This window comes from Schistocerca nitens, chromosome 8, assembly GCF_023898315.1.
Source record: "Schistocerca nitens isolate TAMUIC-IGC-003100 chromosome 8, iqSchNite1.1, whole genome shotgun sequence".
NCBI lineage: Eukaryota > Metazoa > Arthropoda > Insecta > Orthoptera > Acrididae > Schistocerca > Schistocerca nitens.
The window spans coordinates 366,981,541-367,005,403 of NC_064621.1; the positions used below are offsets into that span (position 1 = coordinate 366,981,541).

Consider the following 23,863-nt stretch of genomic DNA (forward strand, 5'->3'; position numbering starts at 1 on the left):
CACTGCCAGACAGATGGAAAAAAGTGCGACATATGTTAATTTTTGGGGCAATGTATGAGGGTGACAGAAGGACGTTCTTCATTTACTTCTTAAAAACAACAGGGCACTGAATTCTGCACAGAGTGCAAGGCAGCGTGTTCCAGAGGCGGATAAGAGGAAAAAGTTGGCTACTGTTTTTATTTTATGGACGGCATAAACCGGGTGATTCAGCTGCCACTGCCACTGGGTTTTAGGCAATCCACAACGCCTTCAAATACAACGCTCAAGATTTTTGTATTCTCTCACGCAGTATGCACGAACTGTTGGTCCTACAGAATAAATGAACTGGACCTTTTTTTAGGAAATGTAACATAGTTAAATTTTGCACTAGATACGTTTTTGTTGGAGCTCGCGGTTTTCGAGTTATTAAAGGAAAACCAATTTGATGGTTACTTTTGAAGGTTTTTCTTGAATAACTCGAAAACTATGCCATCTAGCCAAACCGTATCCCAGTACAAAATTTAACTAAATTAAATTTCCTACTAAAAGAACCTGTTCATTTTTTCTGTAGGACTGATATTTTGCTTGTAACAAGAGAGAGAATATGAAAATGTGGACGTGATATTTTAGGGCATTGCAGGTTGCATAAAACCCAATGGTAGGGGCAGCTGAATCAAATTTTACGAGGTGTGGCTAGAAAAAAACCGGACTAGTACTGGTGAAACAATAAAACGAATGCAATAAGGCTGAAAGTCGCGTGGCCTGTCACGTGACTCTCGCTCCGCATACTGCTCGAGTTTCATCTGCCTCCTGCACTCAGTCTGCCCGTGGCGTCTGTTTTAAGTAGTTGACGTTTTGTCTGTGAGTCGGAAAATGTTGAGTGTACAGAAAGAACAGCGTGTTAACATCAAATTTTGTTTCAAACTAGGAAAATCTGCAAGTGAAACGTTTGTAATGTTACAACAAGTGTACGGCGATGATTGTTTATCGCGAACACAAGTGTTTGAGTGGTTTAAACGATTTAAAGATGGCCGCGAAGACACCAGTGATGACACTCGCACTGGCAGACCATTGTCAGCAAAAACTGATGCAAACATTGAAAAAATCGGTAAACTTGTTCGACAAGATCGCCGTTTAACAATCAGAGCAGTGTCTGAGTTAACTACTTAAAACAGACGCCACGGGCAGACTGAGTGCAGGAGGCAGATGAAACTCGAGCAGTAGGCGGAGCGAGAGTCACGTGACAGGCCACGCGACTTTCAGCCTTTTTGCATTCGTTTTATTGTTTTACCAGTACTAGTCCGGTTTTTTTCTAGCCACACCTCGTATATGAATTAGCTAAGTGAGGCCTTGTGCTTCGATTGTGGTGAGATGACAGGTACGTAATATCTGATGCAAGGTGCTGGGGTTCATGCACACTGTGGAGCCGGTCAAGTAAACTGAGCGTTTGGGAGTCAGGTAACTTGTCTGTCTGCAAGCAACCTAACTGGAAGAATGGATCAGTCACTTGATCAAATAGAGGAATGCTGCAGGTGTAATACAAACAAGCATTCATGGTTAATTCTAACTGTCTTGTGTTGTCACTACTCGTGCGTTGTTAGATTACATCACGGTAGGGAAGATTGTGTAGGACGAGTGACTGGACATACACTACTAGCCATAAAATTGCTAGACCACAAAGATGACGTGCTACAGACGCGAAATTTAACCGACAGGAAGAAGATGCTGTGATATGCTAATGATTAGCTTTTCAGAGCATTCAAACAAGGATGGCGCCGGTGGCGACACCTCCAACGTGCTGACATGAGGAAATTTTCCTACCGACTTCTCACACGCAAACAGCAGTTGACCGGTGTTGCCTGGTGGAACGTTGTTGTGATGCCTCGTGTAAGGAGGAGAAATGCGTACCATCACGTTTCCGACTTGCGGTTTATCGTATCGCGACATTGCTGCTCGCGTTGGTCGAGATCCAATGATTGTTAGCAGAATATGGAATCGGTGGGTTCAGGAGGGTAATAAGGAACGCCGTGCTGGATCCCAACGGCCTCGTATCACTAGCAGTCGAGGTGACAAGCATCTTATCCGCCTGGCTGTAACGGATCGTGCAGCCACGTCTCCATCCCTGAGTCAACAGATGGGGACGTTCGCAAGACAACAACCATCTGCACGAACAGTTCGACGACATTTAAAGCAGCCTGGACTATCAGCTCGGAGACCATGGCTGCGGTTACCCTTGACGCTGCATCACAGACAGGAGCGCCAGCGGTGGTCTAACGACGATCCTGGGTGCACGAATGGCAAAACGTCATTTTTTCGGATGAATCCAGGTTCTGTTTACAGCATCATGATGGTTGCATCCGTGTTTGGCGACATCGCGGTAAATGCACATTGGAAGCGTGTATTCGTCATCGCCATACTGGCGTATCACCCGGCGTGATTGGTTACACGTCTCGGTCGGTCACCTCTTGTTCGCATTGACGGCATTTTGAACAGTGGACGTTACATTTCAGATGTGTTACGACCCGTGGCTCTACCCTTCATTCGATCCCTGCGAAACCCTACATTTCAGCAGGATAATGCACGACCGCATGATCCAGGTCATGTACGGGCCTTTCTGGATACAGAAAATGTTCGATTGCTGCCCTGGCCAGCACATTCTCCAGATCTGTCACCAATTGAAAACGTCTGGTCAATGGTGGCCGAACAACTGGCTCGTCACAATTCGCCAGTCACTACTCTTGATGAACTGTGGTATCGTGCTGAAGCTGCATGGGCAGATGTATCTGTACACGCCATCCAAGCTCTGTTTGACTAAATGCCCAGGCGTATCAAGGCCGTTATTACGGCCAGAGGTGGTTGTTTTGGGTACTGATTTCTCAGGATCTATGCACCCAAATTTCGTGAAAATGTAATCACATGTCAGTCCTAGTATAATATACACTCCTGGAAATTGAAATAAGAACACCGTGAATTCATTGTCCCGGGAAGGGGAAACTTTATTGACACATTCCTGGGGTCAGATACATCACATGATCACACTGACAGAACCACAGGCACATAGACACAGGCAACAGAGCATGCACAATGTCGGCACTAGTACAGTGTATATCCACCTTTCGCAGCAATGCAGGCTGCTATTCTCCCATGGAGACGATCGTAGAGATGCTGGATGTAGTCCTGTGGAACGGCTTGCCATGCCATTTCCACCTGGCGCCTCAGTTGGACCAGCGTTCGTGCTGGACGTGCAGACCGCGTGAGACGACGCTTCATCCAGTCCCAAACATGTTCAATGGGGGACAGATCCGGAGATCTTGCTGGCCAGGGTAGTTGACTTACACCTTCTAGAGCACGTTGGGTGGCACGGGATACATGCGGGCGTGCATTGTCCTGTTGGAACAGCAAGTTCCCTTGCCGGTCTAGGAATGGTAGAACGATGGGTTCGATGACGGTTTGGATGTACCGTGCACTATTCAGTGTCCCCTCGACGATCACCAGTGGTGTACGGCCAGTGTAGGAGATCGCTCCCCACACCATGATGCCGGGTGTTGGCCCTGTGTGCCTCGGTCGTATGCAGTCCTGATTGTGGCGCTCACCTGCACGGCGCCAAACACGCATACGACCATCATTGGCACCAAGGCAGAAGCGACTCTCATCGCTGAAGACGACACGTCTCCATTCGTCCCTCCATTCACGCCTGTCGCGACACCACTGGAGGCGGGCTGCACGGTGTTGGGGCGTGAGCGGAAGACGGCCTAACGGTGTGCGGGACCGTAGCCCAGCTTCATGGAGACGGTTGCGAATGGTCCTCGCCGATACCCCAGGAGCAACAGTGTCCCTAATTTGCTGGGAAGTGGCGGTGCGGTCCCCTACGGCACTGCGTAGGATCCTACGGTCTTGGCGTGCATCCGTGCGTCGCTGCGGTCCGGTCCCAGGTCGACGGGCACGTGCACTTTCCGCCGACCACTGGCGACAACATCGATGTACTGTGGAGACCTCACGCCCCACGTGTTGAGCAATTCGGCGGTACGTCCACCCGGCCTCCCGCATGCCCACTATACGCCCTCGCTCAAAGTCCGTCAACTGCACATACGGTTCACGTCCACGCTGTCGCGGCATGCTAGCAGTGTTAAAGACTGCGATGGAGCTCCGTATGCCACGGCAAACTGGCTGACACTGACGGCGGCGGTGCACAAATGCTGCGCAGCTAGCGCCATTCGACGGCCAACACCGCGGTTCCTGGTGTGTCCGCTGTGCCGTGCGTGTGATCATTGCTTGTACAGCCCTCTCGCAGTGTCCGGAGCAAGTATGGTGGGTCTGACACACCGGTGTCAATGTGTTCTTTTTTCCATTTCCAGGAGTGTATTTGTCCAATGAATACCCGTTTATCATCTGCGTTTCTTCTTAATGTAGCAATTTTAATAGCCAGTAGTGTATTGACGTTTAACATTGTGTGGAAATATGTCGCGGAACTTTTTGAGAGCACAGAAGTAAGCTTCTGTAAGAAGCAACAATATGTGCTGCTCCGTGATGTTGGATACTACTTTATTGTCGTCGGAGAGGGTTTTAGATATCGCCATTCAGACCAGTGCTCGATTTTTACTGCGGAGACGTTTGCCCTTTACCACGGATTCTGCAAATCTGTTGCGTACTCTGATATCCTCAGTGCTCTCCAGAGCCCGTGTGCGATTAACACGTACCACCCTTTAGTACAACGGATCCGGGAATGGCTTCACTCGTTCGCTGATGCTGTTACCAACACAACAATCTTTTGCGTACCTGGACCTGTCGGGATGTCGTGAAATGAGGCTGCTGCTGCTGCTAGTGCCATTGCCTCTGACAATTCTGCAGTTTTACTTCTCTGACCACTTAGCAATTCAGCCCCCTCGGACGATCTCATCAGTGTTGTATATAGGAACTGTCACTCCGGCGCGAACATTGGTTGTCTCCCCGTGGCAACAAGCTCAGGAGATTAAACCCCTCCCTACGACTTGGGCGGTTTACTTCAGATCATATCGTTGCGAGGAGGTCTTTGTCTTTTCAGCCATCGTCAGCTGGTAAGCGGTGGCCCCGCACCTCTTTGCTCTTGCTGTAAAGAACCACTGACAGTAGGGCACATACTAATCCAGTGTCAGTTCTTTAATCCCATTCACTTTAATGTGTGTCATCTGAGCTATCTGAGGTTTTTGGCAGATACGGCACAGGCTGTAGATCTCATTCTACCATCTACTAGTTGTAGCAACATGGCGGAGGAGATTTACTCTTCGACTGTGGACATCAGTTGTCCTAGAAAATATTACCAAATGGCCAGTCAAAAAGAGGAGGGTGTTATAATTGTTAATATTAGCTATCCACTTGGTGTGTTGCTTTTTAAATAGGGTTCTAGCCTCACTATAGTTATTCATTATAGTTTTACCTACCCACTAATGCCGTTTAGGCACATACGTGTTAGTTAATTTCAAGAATCACGGAGTGCTTTCCGTAGAAAACGGTCAATTTTAAGTCAAGATTTGGGCGCTTATGAGCTCCAGCGTTTCAAACAAACAAACAAGCAACAGTTGACATTATTATCCAAACTTGCGTCTGAATACTTACTGTTTTCTGATTAGATATGGAATACCGTCAAGAAGAATAAGAGTCAGTTTGTCTCGGCACCATTACAGTGTAAGCTGTTCTGTTAAAATTAGGGTTGAGGAGCTACAATTAATAAACTGTTTTGTCAGTACATCTTGTCTCAGTACTGACCGTGTCTTTAAGAGCTGACAGGACGTTACGAGCAGTAGCAAACAGCAGAATGTCGGTTTAACGGATCGAAAACTACGGTAGTCATAGTCGAATGGGTAGGTTGAAACTCACGTTGAATCAGCTCGAGCCCGTCCCCGGACGTGAAGCCCGTGATGACGGGGACCTTGTTGAAACGACCTGCCTTCAGGCTTTCGGCCGGCCACTCGGTAACGAAGGCGCCTTCCACGTCCTGTTCAAGCACGGGGAGCCAGGCAAGATGCTGGATGCGGATCTCCTCCTGCAAAAGTGGCAATAGCAGAATTAGTAGGCTGTAAGTATAAAAGATACAGGTAGCATATTACACAGGGTGTCACATTTATCTTGATAACCCCAGTAACTATTTTCTTGATAAGCAAAATAAAAAATGTATCAAGCGAATGTTGTTTAGCTACCAGGGGTGAGATTAATTAGCATGGTTGCCTTTCTTGTAACTTTGTTCGTTATGAAGATATGCGCAGCACTCCTATTTTTAAATAGTGCCCTATATCTTTTCCTAGTAATAAACTCTCTCTCCTCAAGTCATGTTCAAAAGGTATCACAGTGTACCATTCAAATAAACATCACGATATTAAAAAAACGTAACACGAATTTGACTGTGTCTCTCACGTTCTAGTATACGTTGCATTTTCTCAGGGTAACATAAATTGTAAATTTTCCGGTGTTGGTAGTAAACAAGTATAAGCGCAAAGGAAATGCAAACCGGTCGTTACTGTTCTGCTAACTAACATTCTCCATAAATCAGAAGTATCTCTACCTTATCTTCGTTGGTGTAATTGTGTACACAAAAACCTCCAACTGAAGACGGTTGACTGAATGACTGGTGCACACTTTTCTTGAGTTTCCATTTGCTCACTATTATTTTCAACAAGCGAACGAGTCAGGTTACCCTGAGTAGCCGCACTGTTTGCTACTATACAAGCGTCAAGTGAATTTTGTTTTACATAGAGAAACAACTTTTGCTTCAAACATTATTTTCTGCTTCTGGACAAAAAGTTATTTGGGGTTACCAAGATAAATACAACATCACGGAACATCCTTTCTACAACCAGCTGGATTCAAGAACGGCATACAAAGCAGATCCTGTACATCTGGGCGTCATCCAGTAATAATGTAAGCATGTAGCATGTTTTCTGCAACTAGACAGAATTCGAGAACTACGAGTATGTAAGCAGTTAGTAGCTTGTCTATAAGTTTGTAGAATTAATCCTACACCACCAGCAAATGATGTAAGGCGGTACATTTTCTCCGACAGGAACCCTTAAACTTATCTATGTCTTACGTATTTATGTCTTGTCTAGTTGTTTTTAGATGAGTGGTGGCTTAACGATAATATCAATCACCTGATGTAATTAAATAGTTCAGTCAGTTAAAAGAAATTTCGCTACGATCTCAGTTTGCTTTTCATTATGCAGGATGTTCGAAAATACCCGTTACACACTTATAGGACTTATACAGAGGAGTGAGTACATAATGTATGCATCAGTCATGTCATCACGCGTGGTGTCTGTTTTGTCAGACGTGTTCGGTGGAACAGACACCACTCAGATATGTCCGTCTTTTACGTAGCCAAATTCAAGGGAAGCTGTCAATAATTAGAAGGAAATGGAAGATGAGGACTAGTGTTCTGTCGTCCATGAGGTCATTGTAAATGTAGCACAAAATTAGATTTCAAGAGAATAATCACTGCGTTTGCTTGAAGCAACTTAAGGAACTGACAGCAAATGTATAATTGGATGGCAAGTCGAGGATCTGAACTGCCGTCCTCATGAATGGAAGCTCAGTCTCTTAACTATTGAATCATTTTGCTAGGTCTACTGTCACTTACTGTCCAAAACAAAATGTTATTTTAGGAGGTTTTCAATTTCTTTCTGTTACTTAGCTATGATGATTTTCTGCATACCACCTAAACTGACTGCCACAGTCTCGTGTCCCTACCCACCTGTTAGCCGGCAAGATACATATTGACAGGCCATCGAGATCTCCTATTAATATCAGACCGTGGGAAGGCATGTACTGCGAACCTACTTGCAAGGGCCCACTGGTTTGAACGGATGCTGGAGGGAATATTTAGTAAAGAACACAAGAGAAGTGTTCTGAAATTAGTACAGAACAACGAACTCTTAATTGAGAGCAGCCTTCACTGACATAGACAGATTCGCAGGATGACGTAGGCTATAGGAAGAGAAGTACCCTATAACTACACAAGTTTACCTCGAGAACAGTTGTGAGAGAGAATACCGAACCACGAGAACTAGCATTTGGTGACAAATCTGAGTATCATTACTAGACTGTGCCCGAAATAACGAACCGTTCAACTTTGCCGTAGCATCGCGGTACGTATCTGCGGACAAGTGGCGGTCGCAGGCGAGGTGGCAGCTGGTGGGCCTTCCAAGAAGACTTAGTAAAATGTCTCGGAGTGGCGATGCACAGGGGTTTTAGTAGCTGGTCGGTACCTCACACTAGCATGCGTACGGCTGTAGCCTAAAAAGTAATTCTGGTGCAAACTTGCTGACTGGTCAAGCGGTTAGTTGCCGCCCGCTGGGCCATAGAACTGGCCGCTTCCCTTTTGCACCAGAGGTATCCTATCCTGGTACAGCGCCAGTCGTTGGAACAGTGGGCTTTTCTGTACTCGTGTGCTCCTCAAGGCCAAGGAGACGCTTAGTTTATACTTGATTCTTTTTAACGTCCATTGCCATATTAAACAATTCATTAATTCCTCTCAGAATATACGTAGGGAATTATTATTATAAGGTTCCCCTCCGTTCTGTAATTATTTAGATGGCTTAATTAGTGGTTGAATTTTTAGATACACCTAAATAAAATTAATATGCAAATTACGGACAGAGCAGCTGTTGGTTCCTCATCAAAAGGTCCCGAATCTCTCACCTGATTTCACATTCATTAATGACTTCTCGGCTCATTCTTTGTTTCCGGCCTTGTGTGGCCGCCCGCCCGCTCGTCACTGCACGTGGTGTTCTTGGGAGGGTTTGTAACACGATGCGTTATAAAAGTACTAAATAGTTTGAGAATGTGAATCGTTCTGCTTGTCTACTTTGTAGTGTAGGTACAAATAAAGCTATCTTCAATCTGATAGTTTGAACGCTACAGTGCTATACTAGATATGGTCTTATTGGATGTGGTATGCCCTCGTGCTCCTCCACTCTTTTAACATACGAAAACCTAATCTATCTGGCACCCCATCTTCCATTAACAGTTATTCAGTCCTTCATATACCTTGTTTTATGGGCTATACGGCGCTACCGACTGTAACACACACCTTAATTTTTACGAAATTTTTTAAAAAATAACATTTTTACTATTTTTATTATTAGGTTGCAAGGCCAGATTAGAAAAACAATGTTATTTTATAAAACCAAATGACCTTTAAAATCTCTGAAAATCGACATCTGAACTTATTTTCTTCTTCTTCATCGTCACCGTTGTGCACAAGATGGTCTTCACAGCTACCGAGATCGTTACTTACGCACCACTCCTTGAAATATTTAGCAATAATGTCTTCTTTCACTCTGTACCACGACTATTTTATCCACTGACATTTGTTTGAATGTAGGTCGTTTTAAAGCACCCTTCGGAGTGAATTCATGATGGATTTCATCCAGCATCCACTCGTTCCATTCCTCTCTCATATATGGTATACTTTGAGTGGTTTATTTATCAAGACATTAAGAGATTGCAGCCGTGAAGTAAGTCCTCCCGGAATAACAGCAAGCTCTGAATTTCCCTGTCTCAATTTCTCTTTCACAGGATTTTTCAAACGACTTATAAACTGATCTAGCGCAAGAAGAGAACTCTTCTCTCCCACACTCGGTTATTCCATAATTTCATACTAGTCCTTTCCATCCGGCCCCTGTCATGTACGGGAGCAACACCTGGTGGTATGTGAGAAGGTTTTGGCATTGGTTTGTGCTTGACAAGGGTCATCGGATTAAGGTTAGTACCGTCAGCATAGCGTGAAAAGACAACAGCTTATTGTATTTTTTTATGACCACTTGTTTTTATAGATACAAGTTTAGCGCCTTTCATGGAACCAATTCTGTTGCTCGGAACAACAGATGTCGGAGGAGTTTCGTCCATATTCGCTGTGTAGCTTAGTTCCACACTAGTTTTCTTTCGATGCTGAATAATAAAGCGATATAAAGGTAATATTTTCTCTTCACACTCGTCTGGCATTTTCAGAGATATTTTGGTTTTGTTTCGCATACTAAGACCACGACGCTTCATAAACCTGTAGCATTAACCAATACCCTTAAAGTCTGTTAAGCTCCCCTATAGCACTAGCTTACAAGCGTGTCATTTGAATAATTTTTTTGTATTAATTGCAATGCTATTTTGTCGGTGTCCTTGAATCCATTCCAATACGTCATCTTCTACTTTTGGTAATTTTGCGTTCAGTCTTTTATTTGCATATTTAGTCATCCTCATTTTTTCAGTTCTTCTTTACTAGCCCGCCAATCGCGAATGGTTTTTTTTCTATTGGTGGAGGGCCGAAATGCCGCTCGACTGCTCTGTTTCAACATCGTTCTGCATGTGCTATTACTTTCAATTTATAGTTCCCATCATGTGAATACCTTTTATTCTTTTCTATTACGAAACGAGATACTAACAAAAATATTGTACTGTTACCGATGACACAAATCACTTTTAATTCAAGTTCACTGGCACCGTAGAATGCAGTAGGCTAGACAGTGTTCTGGGTTTGTGATGGCAGATCTGGAGGGAGAGAGTGTTAGCAAGCTTATGAATTCCAGTAACTCGTGTTCGTCGCATCGGTGCACTACTGCTGCCAGTTGAATCCAATGTTGCCAGATATAGGTTTCCCGCAGCATCGAATATTAATTTCGAGCTTGAGACGCACCTGAATTTTGGAGGCAATTTTTCGAAAAAAAGTGAGTCTTATAGTCCGTAAAATACGGTAGCTGGGTAATAGTCCTCGTAGTGGCTGATATGGATGCTTATAGTATAAACCTGCTGGAGTTACCTCTGGTGTGATGATGTCGTCATCGTGGGATACGAGGTCCTGTGGGTCCACCGTTAACAGGAAGTCTCGCAGCTCCTGAGTGTTGTTCGCCGTGAAGCCCAGGACCTCCGCCAAGCGGAACGCCTTGGCCGCTGGGTCTGGCATTATTCCCCAGGGGCTGGCCGCCTCTCCACTGTGGATTATGGCGCTGCGGAAGAGGCCTGTGGGGGAAGACAAACGCACTGCTACTACATGTATCTCTGAGACTGTAAAACCAACCGACAAGGGCTACCTTGGTGGCCACCGTAATCTACAGTAGACGCCTGTATTGTGACATCACTGTGTACAGGGTGTTCAGAAACAGTCTGGAAAGCTTGTAAGGGTGTTGATGGGAGGATGTGCTGAGAAATAACTGTTAAGAAAAAAAATTCGGTACTTTGCGACCATTCCCGAGCAATTTAGCATTGTAGTTAGCCAGTTAGGTCGCTGTGCGAGCAAATTCAAACACTTGCACGCGCTAAAATGCGATAATGCACAGACGTCTATGGGTCGGTGAATTACTACTTGTTCAAATGCTCATTACCATTTAAAATGTCTCTTTTTCAGAAATGATAAAGTTAAGCTAGAGGAGTAAACGCTACGTTTGTTCGGTTTTAGGAAATCGAACGAGGAACACGTTTGGCGACACTGTCTCGGACGGGCTGCTTGAATTGCTAATGCTAAATAACTCGTAAACGGCGCAACTTATGGGGCTGTTTCGTTAGCTATTATTTCTCAGCACAATCTCCCCTGCAACACCGTTTGAAGCTTTTCAGGCTATTTCTGACCACCCTGTATATACAGTGTGGACAGCTGTCAAGAGTGCATGCGTGCATCTACTGAACTAGACGTATGTACGATATATGAGATGAGGGTGCAGCTTAAAGCATGTTGTGCCTCGGGAATCAGGTAGAAGTTTACGTGTTCTGCGTATCCGAAGCATTTGAAAAATGAAGTTTCAAACCAAATTCTGCGACTGTCTGGGCTGCAGAATTCCATAGCTCTGCTGTTGCCTGGGGAAAAGCAGCCTTCTGCGAAAAAGTCTGGTGTGCAACTGCAAGCGAGAATCCTATGATAACATCAAGCAGCATGTAGCACTTATAGTAAAGGCGGTAGCAGAAACTGAAAGGTGGATAAAATATATTTGCTAGAATACCTGAGGGAAGATAGGTGTTGTACATGGACTGAAGAATGTTTCTTCTGATCTGTAGTGTCTTGCGTAATGACATTAATGATGAACCAGTATCAGAATTTATTAGGTGATAACAAAATGTGTTTAGCACTGCTGTAGTCACGTCGTAACCACAATCAAGTCCAAATCCGGAAGCAGAGTTCTCAACGAAGTACTGAAAGTGCGTTAATTGCAAATACTAACGAACAGACACGGCAGAACTGCCTTCTTCACGGGGAAGCCGTTGTTTATACTAGAGTATTCAAGAATAAGCAAATATTACAAACATAAGAAATTTCGAGAATTTTTCTAGATGCGATAAATTCTAAATAACAGACATTTGGTGGTGATCGCTTAGACTGTTTCTGATGTTCCTACGCACATACGGTCCTTGGTAAGTTGTGGCCTCTCGTGACAGTTGGTGATCCGAACATATCCTTGAACTCCCGCAGAGATTAACGCTGGTATGCAGATTTCTTTTGTGAGTCTTAGTAGCTTCACAGTTTAACTGAGCAGTTAGATTGAGACCAAAGCTTGTTTCGTCCATAAAGGAGGGAATAAGCACATTTTCAACTGCAAGCAACTTCCCAGAGCAATGTTTGGTATGTGTGCTTGTTGGAATGGCCTCGCCAATCTAAAATTCTGGTCTTCCACATTCTGTGACTGTTGTGATGCCTGCAAGAAGGCCCATCTGAGAATAATCCGATGACAACATTCTGTTAAAACACATATTAGTAGGCAATCAAGTCTTCGAATGAAACACTTGGGATACGGTTTTGCATTCACGACATCCAGGAATATATGGCACTGTATTTCAGTATCGTTTATTTTTGAGAGATGCATATGGGACCTGAAGATGGCATAGTGGAATGCCGAAACTGGTTGTCAGAATAAAATAACATCTCAATTACACGGCTGTTGTCAAATTTCATTGATATTTACTTGACCAGCCGATGTCCTATGTCCATGACGGATCAACAGAAATTAGAATGGCTGTTTTCTACCATTGACAGTTATTCTTGCAGTACCTGTTACTGTCGGCTGGACGTATTTACCATTTGAAACTTCAGCACAATGGTTTGAGTTTCGTGGAATATAGCGTTTTTTAGCTGGTGATGATAAGCATTCGACATTACAGGTACATAAGCCCTAGAGTTGACTAGCAGCCGGATAGTTTGTGTGCCAATGAGGACGTCAATAAGATTTCCTGACCTCTTGGTAGCCGCCGTTCACGGAAAATTTTCATCTGTTTCGATCTCACCTCCATAGACGGTTGCATCACTTCGTTTTCCTGAATTTGGCGGCTATGCGAGCAGTTGGCACCTCTGTATGGCAACTGGGAACAGCTGCAGCGTGTTGCGGAGCGATCGCGGCCAGGCTATGCTGATAGCATTCGTCCAACACTCGAATACAATCGTCTGCAGTTGACTGGTGTGAATAGGACCGTTTTGATGGTTACCGTCTTGCAGCGTAGTATTGTCGAACACTTGTCTTGTGGAACATTCGATTGGGGACGGAGGTAGGTGCTAAAGATCGATACACTTCTTCTTCAACATTCTCTTATCAGCTCCTGATATATGAGGTCGACGTTCATGTTTTCTCTCGCTTATTCGATCCGACAGTTCTGGATAGCAGAGAGAGGAGTATGAGAGAGGCTTCCACAAATGCTATATGGACCACATTCTGAGTCGGTCATTACCCTCCTCTTTCCAGTTGCATTTCCTCAATTTGCTGGCACCACTTCATGAATTCCTCGTTTCTTGTGATATCCTTTACCAGCAGAGCCTGGCACAAGTCTTCTGTGGCTCCTTTCATCAAATGTGAGATTTTGTTGGCTTCTGTCATATTTGAATGCACAATGTGGCATAGGGCCAAAACATTCTGCTTGTAAGACTGAGTCGTTTCTCAACGACGTTGACCCTTGTTCTTCAGCTGTTCTTCCACCAAGTGGACTTGTTGCACCGAAAGTTTTCTGCAGGTTCGTTCTGGAATTTGTTCCAGCTATCGAGCTTCTCTTCGTTGTTTTCGGACCATTGCTGGGCTGTGTTGTCCAAGTAAAAGTACACGTTTACTAAACACATGGTACGAGGCGTGTTTTTTAAGTAAGTACGGTTTTGAAATTAAAAAAAGACGTGCTAAGATATCTCAATAATTTTATTTTTACATGAAAGCCTGTACCTTAATGTACGCACTGACGCCATTACAGTGTGATTCTTCCTTATTTACGTTGTGTACTGAGTGTTTAAGATGCCTCCGATAATCGTGAGTCCCTCCGACTGTGAAGTACGGGCTGTTATAAGATTTCTCAGTGCTAAAGGCCTAAAAGCGTTCGATATTCATCGTGAGATCTGTGCAGTTTACGGAGAAAACATTATGAGTGACGGAATGGTAAGAAAGTGGGTGAGAGCATTTAAAGATGGCCGCAAAAATGTGCATGATGAACAATGGAGTGGGCGTCCTTCGGTCTTAATGAAAGTTTGGCGCAGGAAATCGACAATAAGGTGAGAGAAAACAGACACTTTACGATTTCCTCCTTGCGGGATGACTTTCCTAATGTTTCTCGTAGTGTTTTGTATGGCATTGTGCCCGAGCACTTGAATTACTGAAAATTGTGCGCACGTTGGGTACCGAAAATGTTGACGGATGTGCACAAAACCAAACTTTTAGACAGTGCATTGACTTTCCTTGAGTGGTACCACAACGACGGTGATGATTTATTAAGCCAAATTGTTACGGGCAATGAAACATGGGTGGCTTACGTCACACCAGAATCAAAGCAACTGTCCATGGAAGTTGAGCAAGGGCATCGTTTTGCTGCAAGACAATACCCGCCCGCATGTGGTGAATCAGACCAAAGATCTCATCACATCTTTTCGATGGGAAACTCTAGATCATCCTCCGTACAGGCCCGATCTTACGCCCAGTAACTACCATCTGTTCCTGCACTTGAAGAAACACCTGGGCGGTCAGCGTCTTCAAGACGATGACGAAGTTAAAACAGTGGTGATGCAGTGATTAACAAGTCAGGCGTCAGACTTCTGTGAGGAAGGTATTCAAAAACTGGTACAATGTTATGACAAGTGCCTCAATATTGACGGAAATTATGTAGAAAAATAGATCAAGGTACAGGCTTTCATGTAAAAATAACATTATTTAGATATCTTAGCACGTCTTTTTTTAATTTCAAAACGGTACTTACTTAAAAAACACGCCTCGTATCATACCAACTGTTGTATCTGGCAACTCTAGATCATCCTCCGTACAGGCCCGATCTTACGCCCAGTAACTACCATCTGTTCCTGCACTTGAAGAAACACCTGGGCGGTCAGCGTCTTCAAGACGATGACGAAGTTAAAACAGTGGTGATGCAGTGATTAACAAGTCAGGCGTCAGACTTCTGTGAGGAAGGTATTCAAAAACTGGTACAATGTTATGACAAGTGCCTCAATATTGACGGAAATTATGTAGAAAAATAGATCAAGGTACAGGCTTTCATGTAAAAATAACATTATTTAGATATCTTAGCACGTCTTTTTTTAATTTCAAAACGGTACTTACTTAAAAAACACGCCTCGTATCATACCAACTGTTGTATCTGGCAACTCGGTCGAGCCTCTTCACCCACTTTGTCGAGCCCTGACCATCGTCTCCAGAAAACACTGATGATTGTGTGATGTGCAGCTGACTTACTGGTTTTTTGGAATCCATTGGTCTCTAGAACGTACAGACCTTGGGAACTGCCGCGTCGGATTAGTTGAGCGGTCTAACGCGCTGCAGTCTTGGACTGTGCGGCTGGTCCCGGCGGAGGTTCGAGTCCTCCCTCGGGCATGGGCGTGTGTGTGTGTTTGTCCTTAGGATAATTTAGGTTAAGTAGTGTGTAAGCTTAGGGACTGATGACCTTAGCAATTAAGTCCCATAAGATTTCACACACATTTGAACATTTTTGAACCTTGGGAACTATGTACTGCTTGTACTCTGGTTCCTGCCCGTGTAGGCAATGGCTTTTTCGTTGCCTAATGGGAACCACGGTAATGTAGATGTTTCAAAGTACCCGGCGTCTCCACCAAAAAATGTCACATTGTAACTACAATCAAATTCAAATCAGAAAGCAGGGTCATCAGGAAGTACAACACCTACCACTGAAAGCACGTTAATTACAGACACAACGTACAGACAGAATAGAATTGCATCCTGGAGGGCAGGTGCTGCTATTTATACAAACATGGAGTATTTCAGAATATGCAAACATTAAAAACATATAAAAATGTAGAGTTGTGCTGGGGACCCACGACATGCCAGCCAGCTATGCTAATCGTTACTCTCCATAGCATGCAGAACACCTCGCGGCAATCATATGTTTCCTGAGCTCGCGAAAACCCCAATCCATAGCATTAAAAGAGGAAAAAGAAGAGACTGTCTGAAGAAATCGAGTCCAAGACATTCGAATTACTAGTTGACAATAGCAGCAGTGAGATGAGCTATGAGCAACACTTTAGGACTTAGTTATATGTTTGGGTGTGATGAACACTCACCAACGTTGATGAAACCCTCCTGCTGGCGCACACAGTTTTACAAACTGGGTTAAATAAACTGGTAAGCATACAAAGCAATCATTGAGAACCAGAGTACTAAGTACGACAATGCAAAAAACTTTCGTAACACGAAAAGATCTAATTTCTCCTGAGTCCGCTACGTTTATGGGGACTTTGATACTAGATTTTTCGGACACTAGGAAATCAATGTAAACGAGACAACAGAAACCTGATGCACTATTAAAGACCTTCATCGCGACGCCCTGCCCAATTTCGAGTGTCGTTAGTGAAACTCATAAGGTGTGCCACTCTTGTCTGAAATGGGCTGATGTACTGACCTGCAGCGAGAGGCGATAACACCAGATGTGATGCAGAGCAGCCCCCAGAACTCTCACCGCCGATGGTCACCTGGTTGGGGTCCCCGCCAAATGCGGCGATGTTCTGCTGTACCCACTGCAGGGCCATCACCATGTCCTTCATGCCGGCGTTCCCAGGGATCACGTCGTCACCAGTGCTCAGCAAGCCTGCAAATGACGTCATAGCCCAACCATTAAAAAAATTGGGTCATTCCAATTCCTCCTTCAGTATTCTCCCCTCCCTCCTCTTTCCTTCCCTCCCTCCCTCCCTCCCTCCCTCCCTCTCTCTCTCTCTCTCTCTCTCACAAACACACACACACACACACACACGGAACTGCTGACATCATGTGGTAAATGTAGCTCAGCATCCAGTCGAGCACAACCACTTCAGACCATGTTCTGATCCCTGATGACTCTCCCAGACAACGTACTTTGTGTGGAGGAGAACTTTCATCAGCTCGAAAAGACTATAAGGAACACAATTACTAGCACAAAACAAATAAATGAAGCGTTCCATAGAACGAATAGATTAGCTACACAGACCATTAGCGCAATGAATGTGCTTCATGTCTGACTTCCGACATGGAGATGAATAGCCTCATCTCTGCACAGACCTCACTGACTGCTTCGAGACGGCGCAAGAAGGTAATCACATGGAACTGCTGGCGTCACGCAGTTAATGTAACTCAGCGTTCAATGGAATACAAACACATCCGACCGTATTATTCTTCGCTGACAACTCTCGCTGACACCGTGCTCCATTCTATCTAGCTGTAATTTAGGACTCTAAGGTTTCTTCTTCAGATTTTTTTATTTGGTAGCTGATTGGACTTGAACGACATTACGTATTTTCTTGGTGGATCGTCTGTCTGTCACATTTACAACGTTAAGGCACGGATTAGTTTTGTGGGCCATTTATGTAGTGCTGTTGTATAAAGACCAGCGAAATAAATCAGTTGTTTTTACACCGATCAGGTGTCATAGATGAGCGCAAGGTTATCGGTATTTCTCCAAAATGAACCATGGAAGCAATCAGGAAACAGTTGTCATTAAACGGACCAGGAAACAGTCGTACATTGGCATTATGATCTCTGATTGTCTGGAGGAACACAGGTGAACATCAAATAGGTCTTGCATAACGAACTTGCTCTCGCTTGGAGCAACGTGATGGTAAGTTGGTGGAACAATTATGCTTGTAGAAGGTCTAGAAGACTTATACACTGTACTTGACAAGAAGAACTGTTTTATCATGCAAAAGTGGTGTACCTATCATGGCCATTGTGTTTCGCTAACAAGACAGAAACTGAGATTGTGCCGATTAATTTTGTGTCGAATGTCATGCGTCCATCTGAACTTGATCTGTTTCTCTCATAACTATGCCACTGAACAGTTATTTGGATAAGATATGTCAATAGATCTCGAACTGAAGGATGAAGTCAGACATAGTGTCAGATCATACCATACGTTAATTTTTTTATACCGATTTTCTACAACTTTCGAGATTTATTTTGTCATTTCTCCTGTGGGACGAAATTCTAACATCTCAGCCGATGGAGATCCAAACGTGGCAAAAAGTAGTAGGATTATTAGTTGTTCGTGATTAGTTTTTAAATAAATGATTTGCAGAATTAATTGATCAGAAGGGTTCTTTGGTCAAGTTATAATTTATTTTTATGCCTTCTTCATCGACTTCTACAAACCGAGAGCTACCGTATGGCGTGTAGCATAGGCTTCGCAGTCCACCAGAATTAATTTCCCCTTTACTCATTCCATTTACGAAATAAGAATTGTTCTTTGCCGTAGCCAACTACACAAATCACTACTGCGAACCAAGAAGTGTGCGAAAACCAAGATCGATGTTAAGTCTATGTCCTAAGTGGTAGGGAGCGAGCGTTAACGTATTGTCAGATCAAAGCAGTACCAAAAAACAGTGCCAAGATCATGTTAAAAATAACCAAGAGTTACAATTAAAAGTCCAGGTCCAGAATGCGAGATATCAGTTGTATTTGCGAATGGGCGTTTGGGGCTTCAGTAACAAGATGTGAACTGCCGACCCAAACGCCGGGCGAGATATATTTATCGTTCAGCAGGCCAACGGCAATCCTTGTCTGTTGCCTTTGCTGCGACATCTGGAGTCGCGGTCTCCAAAAGTTGAACTTTCTGCTGCGCAGATAATACTGCCGCCACACACTGTGTCTGCATCAGTGATTAGATTAGTACTTGTCCCATAGATCATCAGTACGATACTTCGTAATGATGTGGAATGTGTCAGGTTAATAAAAGGTGTCTATACAAGATGTTATACACTACTGGCCATTAAAATTGCTACACCAAGAAGAAATGCATGTGATAAACGGGTATTCATTGGACAAATATATTATACTAGAACTGACATGTGATTACATTTACACGCAGTTTGGGTGCATAGGTCCTGAGAAATCAGTACCCAGGACAATCACCTCTGGCGGTAATAACGGCCTTGATACGCCTGGGTATTCAGTCAAACAGAGCTTGGATGGCGTGTACAGGTACAGCTGCCCATGCAGCTTCAACACGATACCACAGTTCATCAAGAGTAGTGACTGGCGTATTGTGACGAGCCAGTTGCTCGGTCACCATTGACCAGACGTTTTCAGTTGGTGAGAGATCTGGAGAATGTGCTGGCCAGGACAGCAGTAGAACATTTTCTGTATCCAGAAAGGCCCGTACAGGACCTGCAACATGTGGTCGTGCATTATCCTACTGAAATGTAGGGTTTCGCAGGGATCGAATGAAGGCTAGAGCCACGGGTCGTAACTCAGCTGCAATGTAACGTCCACTGTCCAAAGTGCCGTCAATGCGAACAAGAGGTGACCGAGACATGTAACCAATGGCACCCCATACCATCACGCTGGGTGATACGCCAGTATGGCTATGACGAATACACGCTTCCAATGTGCGTTCACCGCGATGTTGCCAAACACGGATGCAACCATCATGATGCTGTAAACAGAACCTGGATTCATCCGAAAAAATGACGTTTTGCCATTTGTACACCCAGGTTCATCGTTGAGTACACCATCGCAGGCGCTCCTGTCTGTGATGCAGCGTCAAGGGTAACCGCAGCTATGGCCTCCGAGCTGATAGTCCATGCTGCTGCAAACGTCGTCGAACTGTTCGTGCAGATGGTTGTTGTCTTGCAAACGTCCCCATTTGTTGACTCGGGGATCGAGACGTGGCTGCACGATCCGTTACAGCCATGCGGATAAGATGCCGTCATCTCGACTGCTAGTGATACGAGGCCGTTGGGATCCAGAACGGCGTTCTGTATTACCCTCCTGAACCCACCGATTCCATACTCTGCTTACAGTCATTGGATCTCGACCAACGCGAGCTGCAATGTCGCGATATGATAATCCGCAATCGCGATAGGCTACAATCCGACCTTTATCAAAGTCGGAAACGCGATGGTACGCATTTCTCCTCCTTACACGAGGCATCACAACAACGTTTCACCAGGCAACGCTGGTCAACTGCTGTTTGTGTATGAGAAATCTGTTGGAAACTTTCCTCATGTCAGCATGTTGTTGGTATCGCCACCGGCGCCAACCTTGTGTGAATGCTCTGAAAAGCTAATCATTTTCATATCACAGCATCGTCTTCCTGTCGGTTAAATTTCGCGTCTGTAGCACGGCATCTTCGTGGTGTAGCAATTTTAATGGCCAGTAGTGTAGACTACAGTCAGCTCCCTGGAGGCACACAGACTCTCTGTCACCAAAAATATCTCGGGTAAGGGCCAGTGCTGAAAAATGGGGGCTCTTTTAGGGACAGAGATGGCATAATCCTTACTCATTGTGTTCCAAGGCTTTTATACATGAGCAGGTACGAGTTAACAAGACGTTATGAAGAACAAGCTTCCTCCAGCATTGCCAAATACAGTTAAATGTCGGGAAAGTCTGCACGTGTTCTCTTTCGCTATGGCTGTACACCAATGCAGCTGGTGAACGCGACACAGGAGTTTATTTGTGGATCCTAGCGTTTTATCTCTTTCTCCAGCGATGAAAGACACACTCAGTGGTTGCACACTCACCGGTCATGGTGTTATTGCATCAGCAATTTGCCGCTGGTCAAAATAGATTCCTAAAAGAGTGTCCACAGTGGCGACGCTGTGAACAAAAAATGCGTTGACAGTTCATGTAGTACGGTGTGTGAGGAAAGTTGTTGTGGAGCTGATTAGTGCGGTATTCCGTGTGGTACAACAACGTGTCTGCAAGACATCATTTGAGTGCTTAAGATCGCATGCGAGCAGTTGGACGGCTGGGAGCTGGTCAAAGTAATGCTATTGTGTCTATAGTAATGGGTGCGTCCAAAAGTGTCATCTTGCGGCTGCTGAAGGAGTAAATGCTAAGCGAAAGCTTGCTGGTGGTCGTAGACGGACCACCACACCTCAAGAGGATCGGTACGTAACCCTAGTGGAGAAACGGGACAGACAGCTCACTCCTAGCCTGACCACTTCATACCTTGCAGGCGCCCCTGGTGCCTCTGCCAGAACCATTTCATGACGATTAAATCAGGCTGCTTTGTATGCTTGGAAGCGTTTTAAATGCATCCCACTTTAACCACGTCATCGTCGAGAAAGAGTTCCCTGGTGTAGAGTGCGTAAAACAGTGTTGGTTGCGGTCAGGAACAATGATCTAGGGTGATGTTCTCCGCCGAATGCTGCTTTACTGTGGCAGAGTGATTCTGGCCACATCTACATCTACGTGATTACTCTGGTATTCACAATAAAGTGCGTGGCAGAGGGTTCAATGAACCACCTTCAAGCTGTCTCTGTACCGTTCCACTCTCGAACGGCACGCGGGAAAAACGAGTACTTAAATTTTTCTGTGCGAGCCCTGATTTCTCTTATTTTATCGTGATGATCATTTCTCCCTATGTAGGTGGGTGCCAACAGAATGTTTTTGCAGTCGGAGGAGAAAACTGTTGATTGAAAGTTCATGAGAAGATCCCATCGCAACGAAAAACGCCTTTGTTTCAATGATTGCCACTCCAATTCACATATTATGTCTGTGACACTATCTCCCCTATTTCGCGATAATACAAAACGAGCTGCCCTTCTTTGTATTTTTTCGATGTCAGTCCCACCTGATGCGGATCCCATACTGCACAGCAATACCGCAGAACAGGGCGGACAAGCGTGGTGTAAGCAGTCTCTTTAGTAGGCCTGTTGCACCTTCTAAGTGTTCTGCCAGTGAATCGCAATCTTTGGTTTGCTCTACCCACATTATTATCTGTGTGATCGTTGCAATTTAGATTATTTGTAATTGTAATCCCTAAGTATTTCGCTGAATTTACAGCCTTCAGATTTGTGTGACTTATCGCCTAATCGAAATTTAGCTGATTTCTTTTAGTACTCATGTAAATAACTTCACACTTGTCTTTATTCAGGGTCAATTGCTTCTTTTCGCACCATACAGATATCTTATCTAAATCATTTTGCAAGTCGTTTTGATCGTCTGATGACTTTTCATCTGCAAACAATCTAAGACGGCTGCTCAGATTGTCTCCTATGTCGTTAATTTAAATCAGGAACAATAGAGGGCCTATAGAACTTCCTTGGGGAAGTTGCTTCTGTTTCACTCGATGACTTTCCATCTATTACTACGAACTGTGACCTTTCTGACAGGAAATCACGAATCCAGTAGCACAACTGAGGCGATACTCCGTAGGCACGTAGCATGATTAGAAGACGCTTATGCGGAACGGTGTCGAAAGCCTTCTGGAAATCTAAAAATATGGAATCAATTTGACATCTCCTGTCAATAGCACTTATTACTTCATGAGTATAAAGAGCTAGTTGTGTTTCACAAGAACGATATTTTCTGAATCCGTGCTGACTATGTGTCAATAAATCGTTTTCTTCGAGGTACTTCATAATGTTCGAATACAGTGTATGTTCCAAAACCCTACTGCAAATGGACGTTGTTGTGGTCTTCAGTCCTGAGACTGGTTTGATGCAGCTCTTCATGCTACTCTATCCTGTGCAAGCTTCATCTCCCAGTAACTACTGCAACCTACATCTTTTTGAATCCACGCTCCGATTCGTAGAACACCAGTTTTCTTTCTCCTGATAACGACGTCCTCTTGAGTAGTCCCCGCCCGGAGATCCGAATGGGAGACTATTTTACCTCCGGAATATTTTACCCAAGAGGACGCCATCATCATTTAACCATACAGTAAAGCTGCATGCCCTCGGGAAAAATTACGGCTGTAGTTTCCCCTTGCTTTCAGCCGTTCGCAGTACCAGCACAGCAAGGCCGTTTTGGTTAGTGTTACAAGGCCAGATCAGTCAATCATCCAGACTGTTGCCCCTGCAACTACTGAAAAGGCTGCTGCCCCTCTTCAGGAACCACACGTTTGTCTGGCCTCTCAACAGATACCCCTACGTTGTGGTTGCACCTACGGTACCGCTATCTGTATCGCTGAGGCACGCAAGACTCCCCACCAACGGCAATAGGCCGGTAATTCAGCGGATTACTCCTACTTCCCATTTTGGGTGTTGGTGTGACCTGAGCATTTTCCAATCTTTAGGTACGGATCTTTCTGTGAGCGAGTGGTTGAATATAATTGCTAAATATGGAGCTATTTTATCAGCATACTCTGAGAGGAACCTAACTGGTATACAATCTGGACTGGAGGCCTTGCCTTTATTAAGTGATTGAAGCTGCTTTGTTACACCGAGGATATCTACTTTTATGTTTCTCATCAGTTAGTGTGGGGAGAGAGGGGAATGCGTTGCACACCACAGAATAATCATGAACGTCCTCAGTAAGGCCCAAGCGTTATGGTGTGGGCAGGCACTGCGCACAATGGGCAAACACAGTGCGTATCTTTGTGCGAGCTACCGTTACAGCTCTTCGATATTGCAGAGAGTTTATTCTGGATCATGTCCGTCTCTTTAGGGTGCGGGAGGTCCCGACATTCCGTTTCTGGACGCGAATACCAGCCCACGTAAGATCGATGGGGTGTAGGACAGAGTATACAATGA

The 23,863-nt window shown here is 44.6% G+C and overlaps 1 protein-coding gene across 1 annotated transcript in view; it reads right to left on the reverse strand.

Annotated features, from left to right (window-relative positions):
- The window catches only part of LOC126199297 (venom carboxylesterase-6-like), a 95,707-nt gene that overhangs the window by 31,257 nt on the left and 40,587 nt on the right, over window positions 1–23,863 (reverse strand). The window contains exons 4-6 of the mRNA XM_049936122.1: window positions 16,819–17,004; window positions 10,760–10,959; window positions 5,833–5,998 (exon numbers count right to left, since the gene is read on the reverse strand). Of these exons, the coding sequence (XP_049792079.1) occupies window positions 5,833–5,998; window positions 10,760–10,959; window positions 16,819–17,004 (552 nt within the window). The remainder of the gene's footprint in view (window positions 1–5,832; window positions 5,999–10,759; window positions 10,960–16,818; window positions 17,005–23,863) is intronic.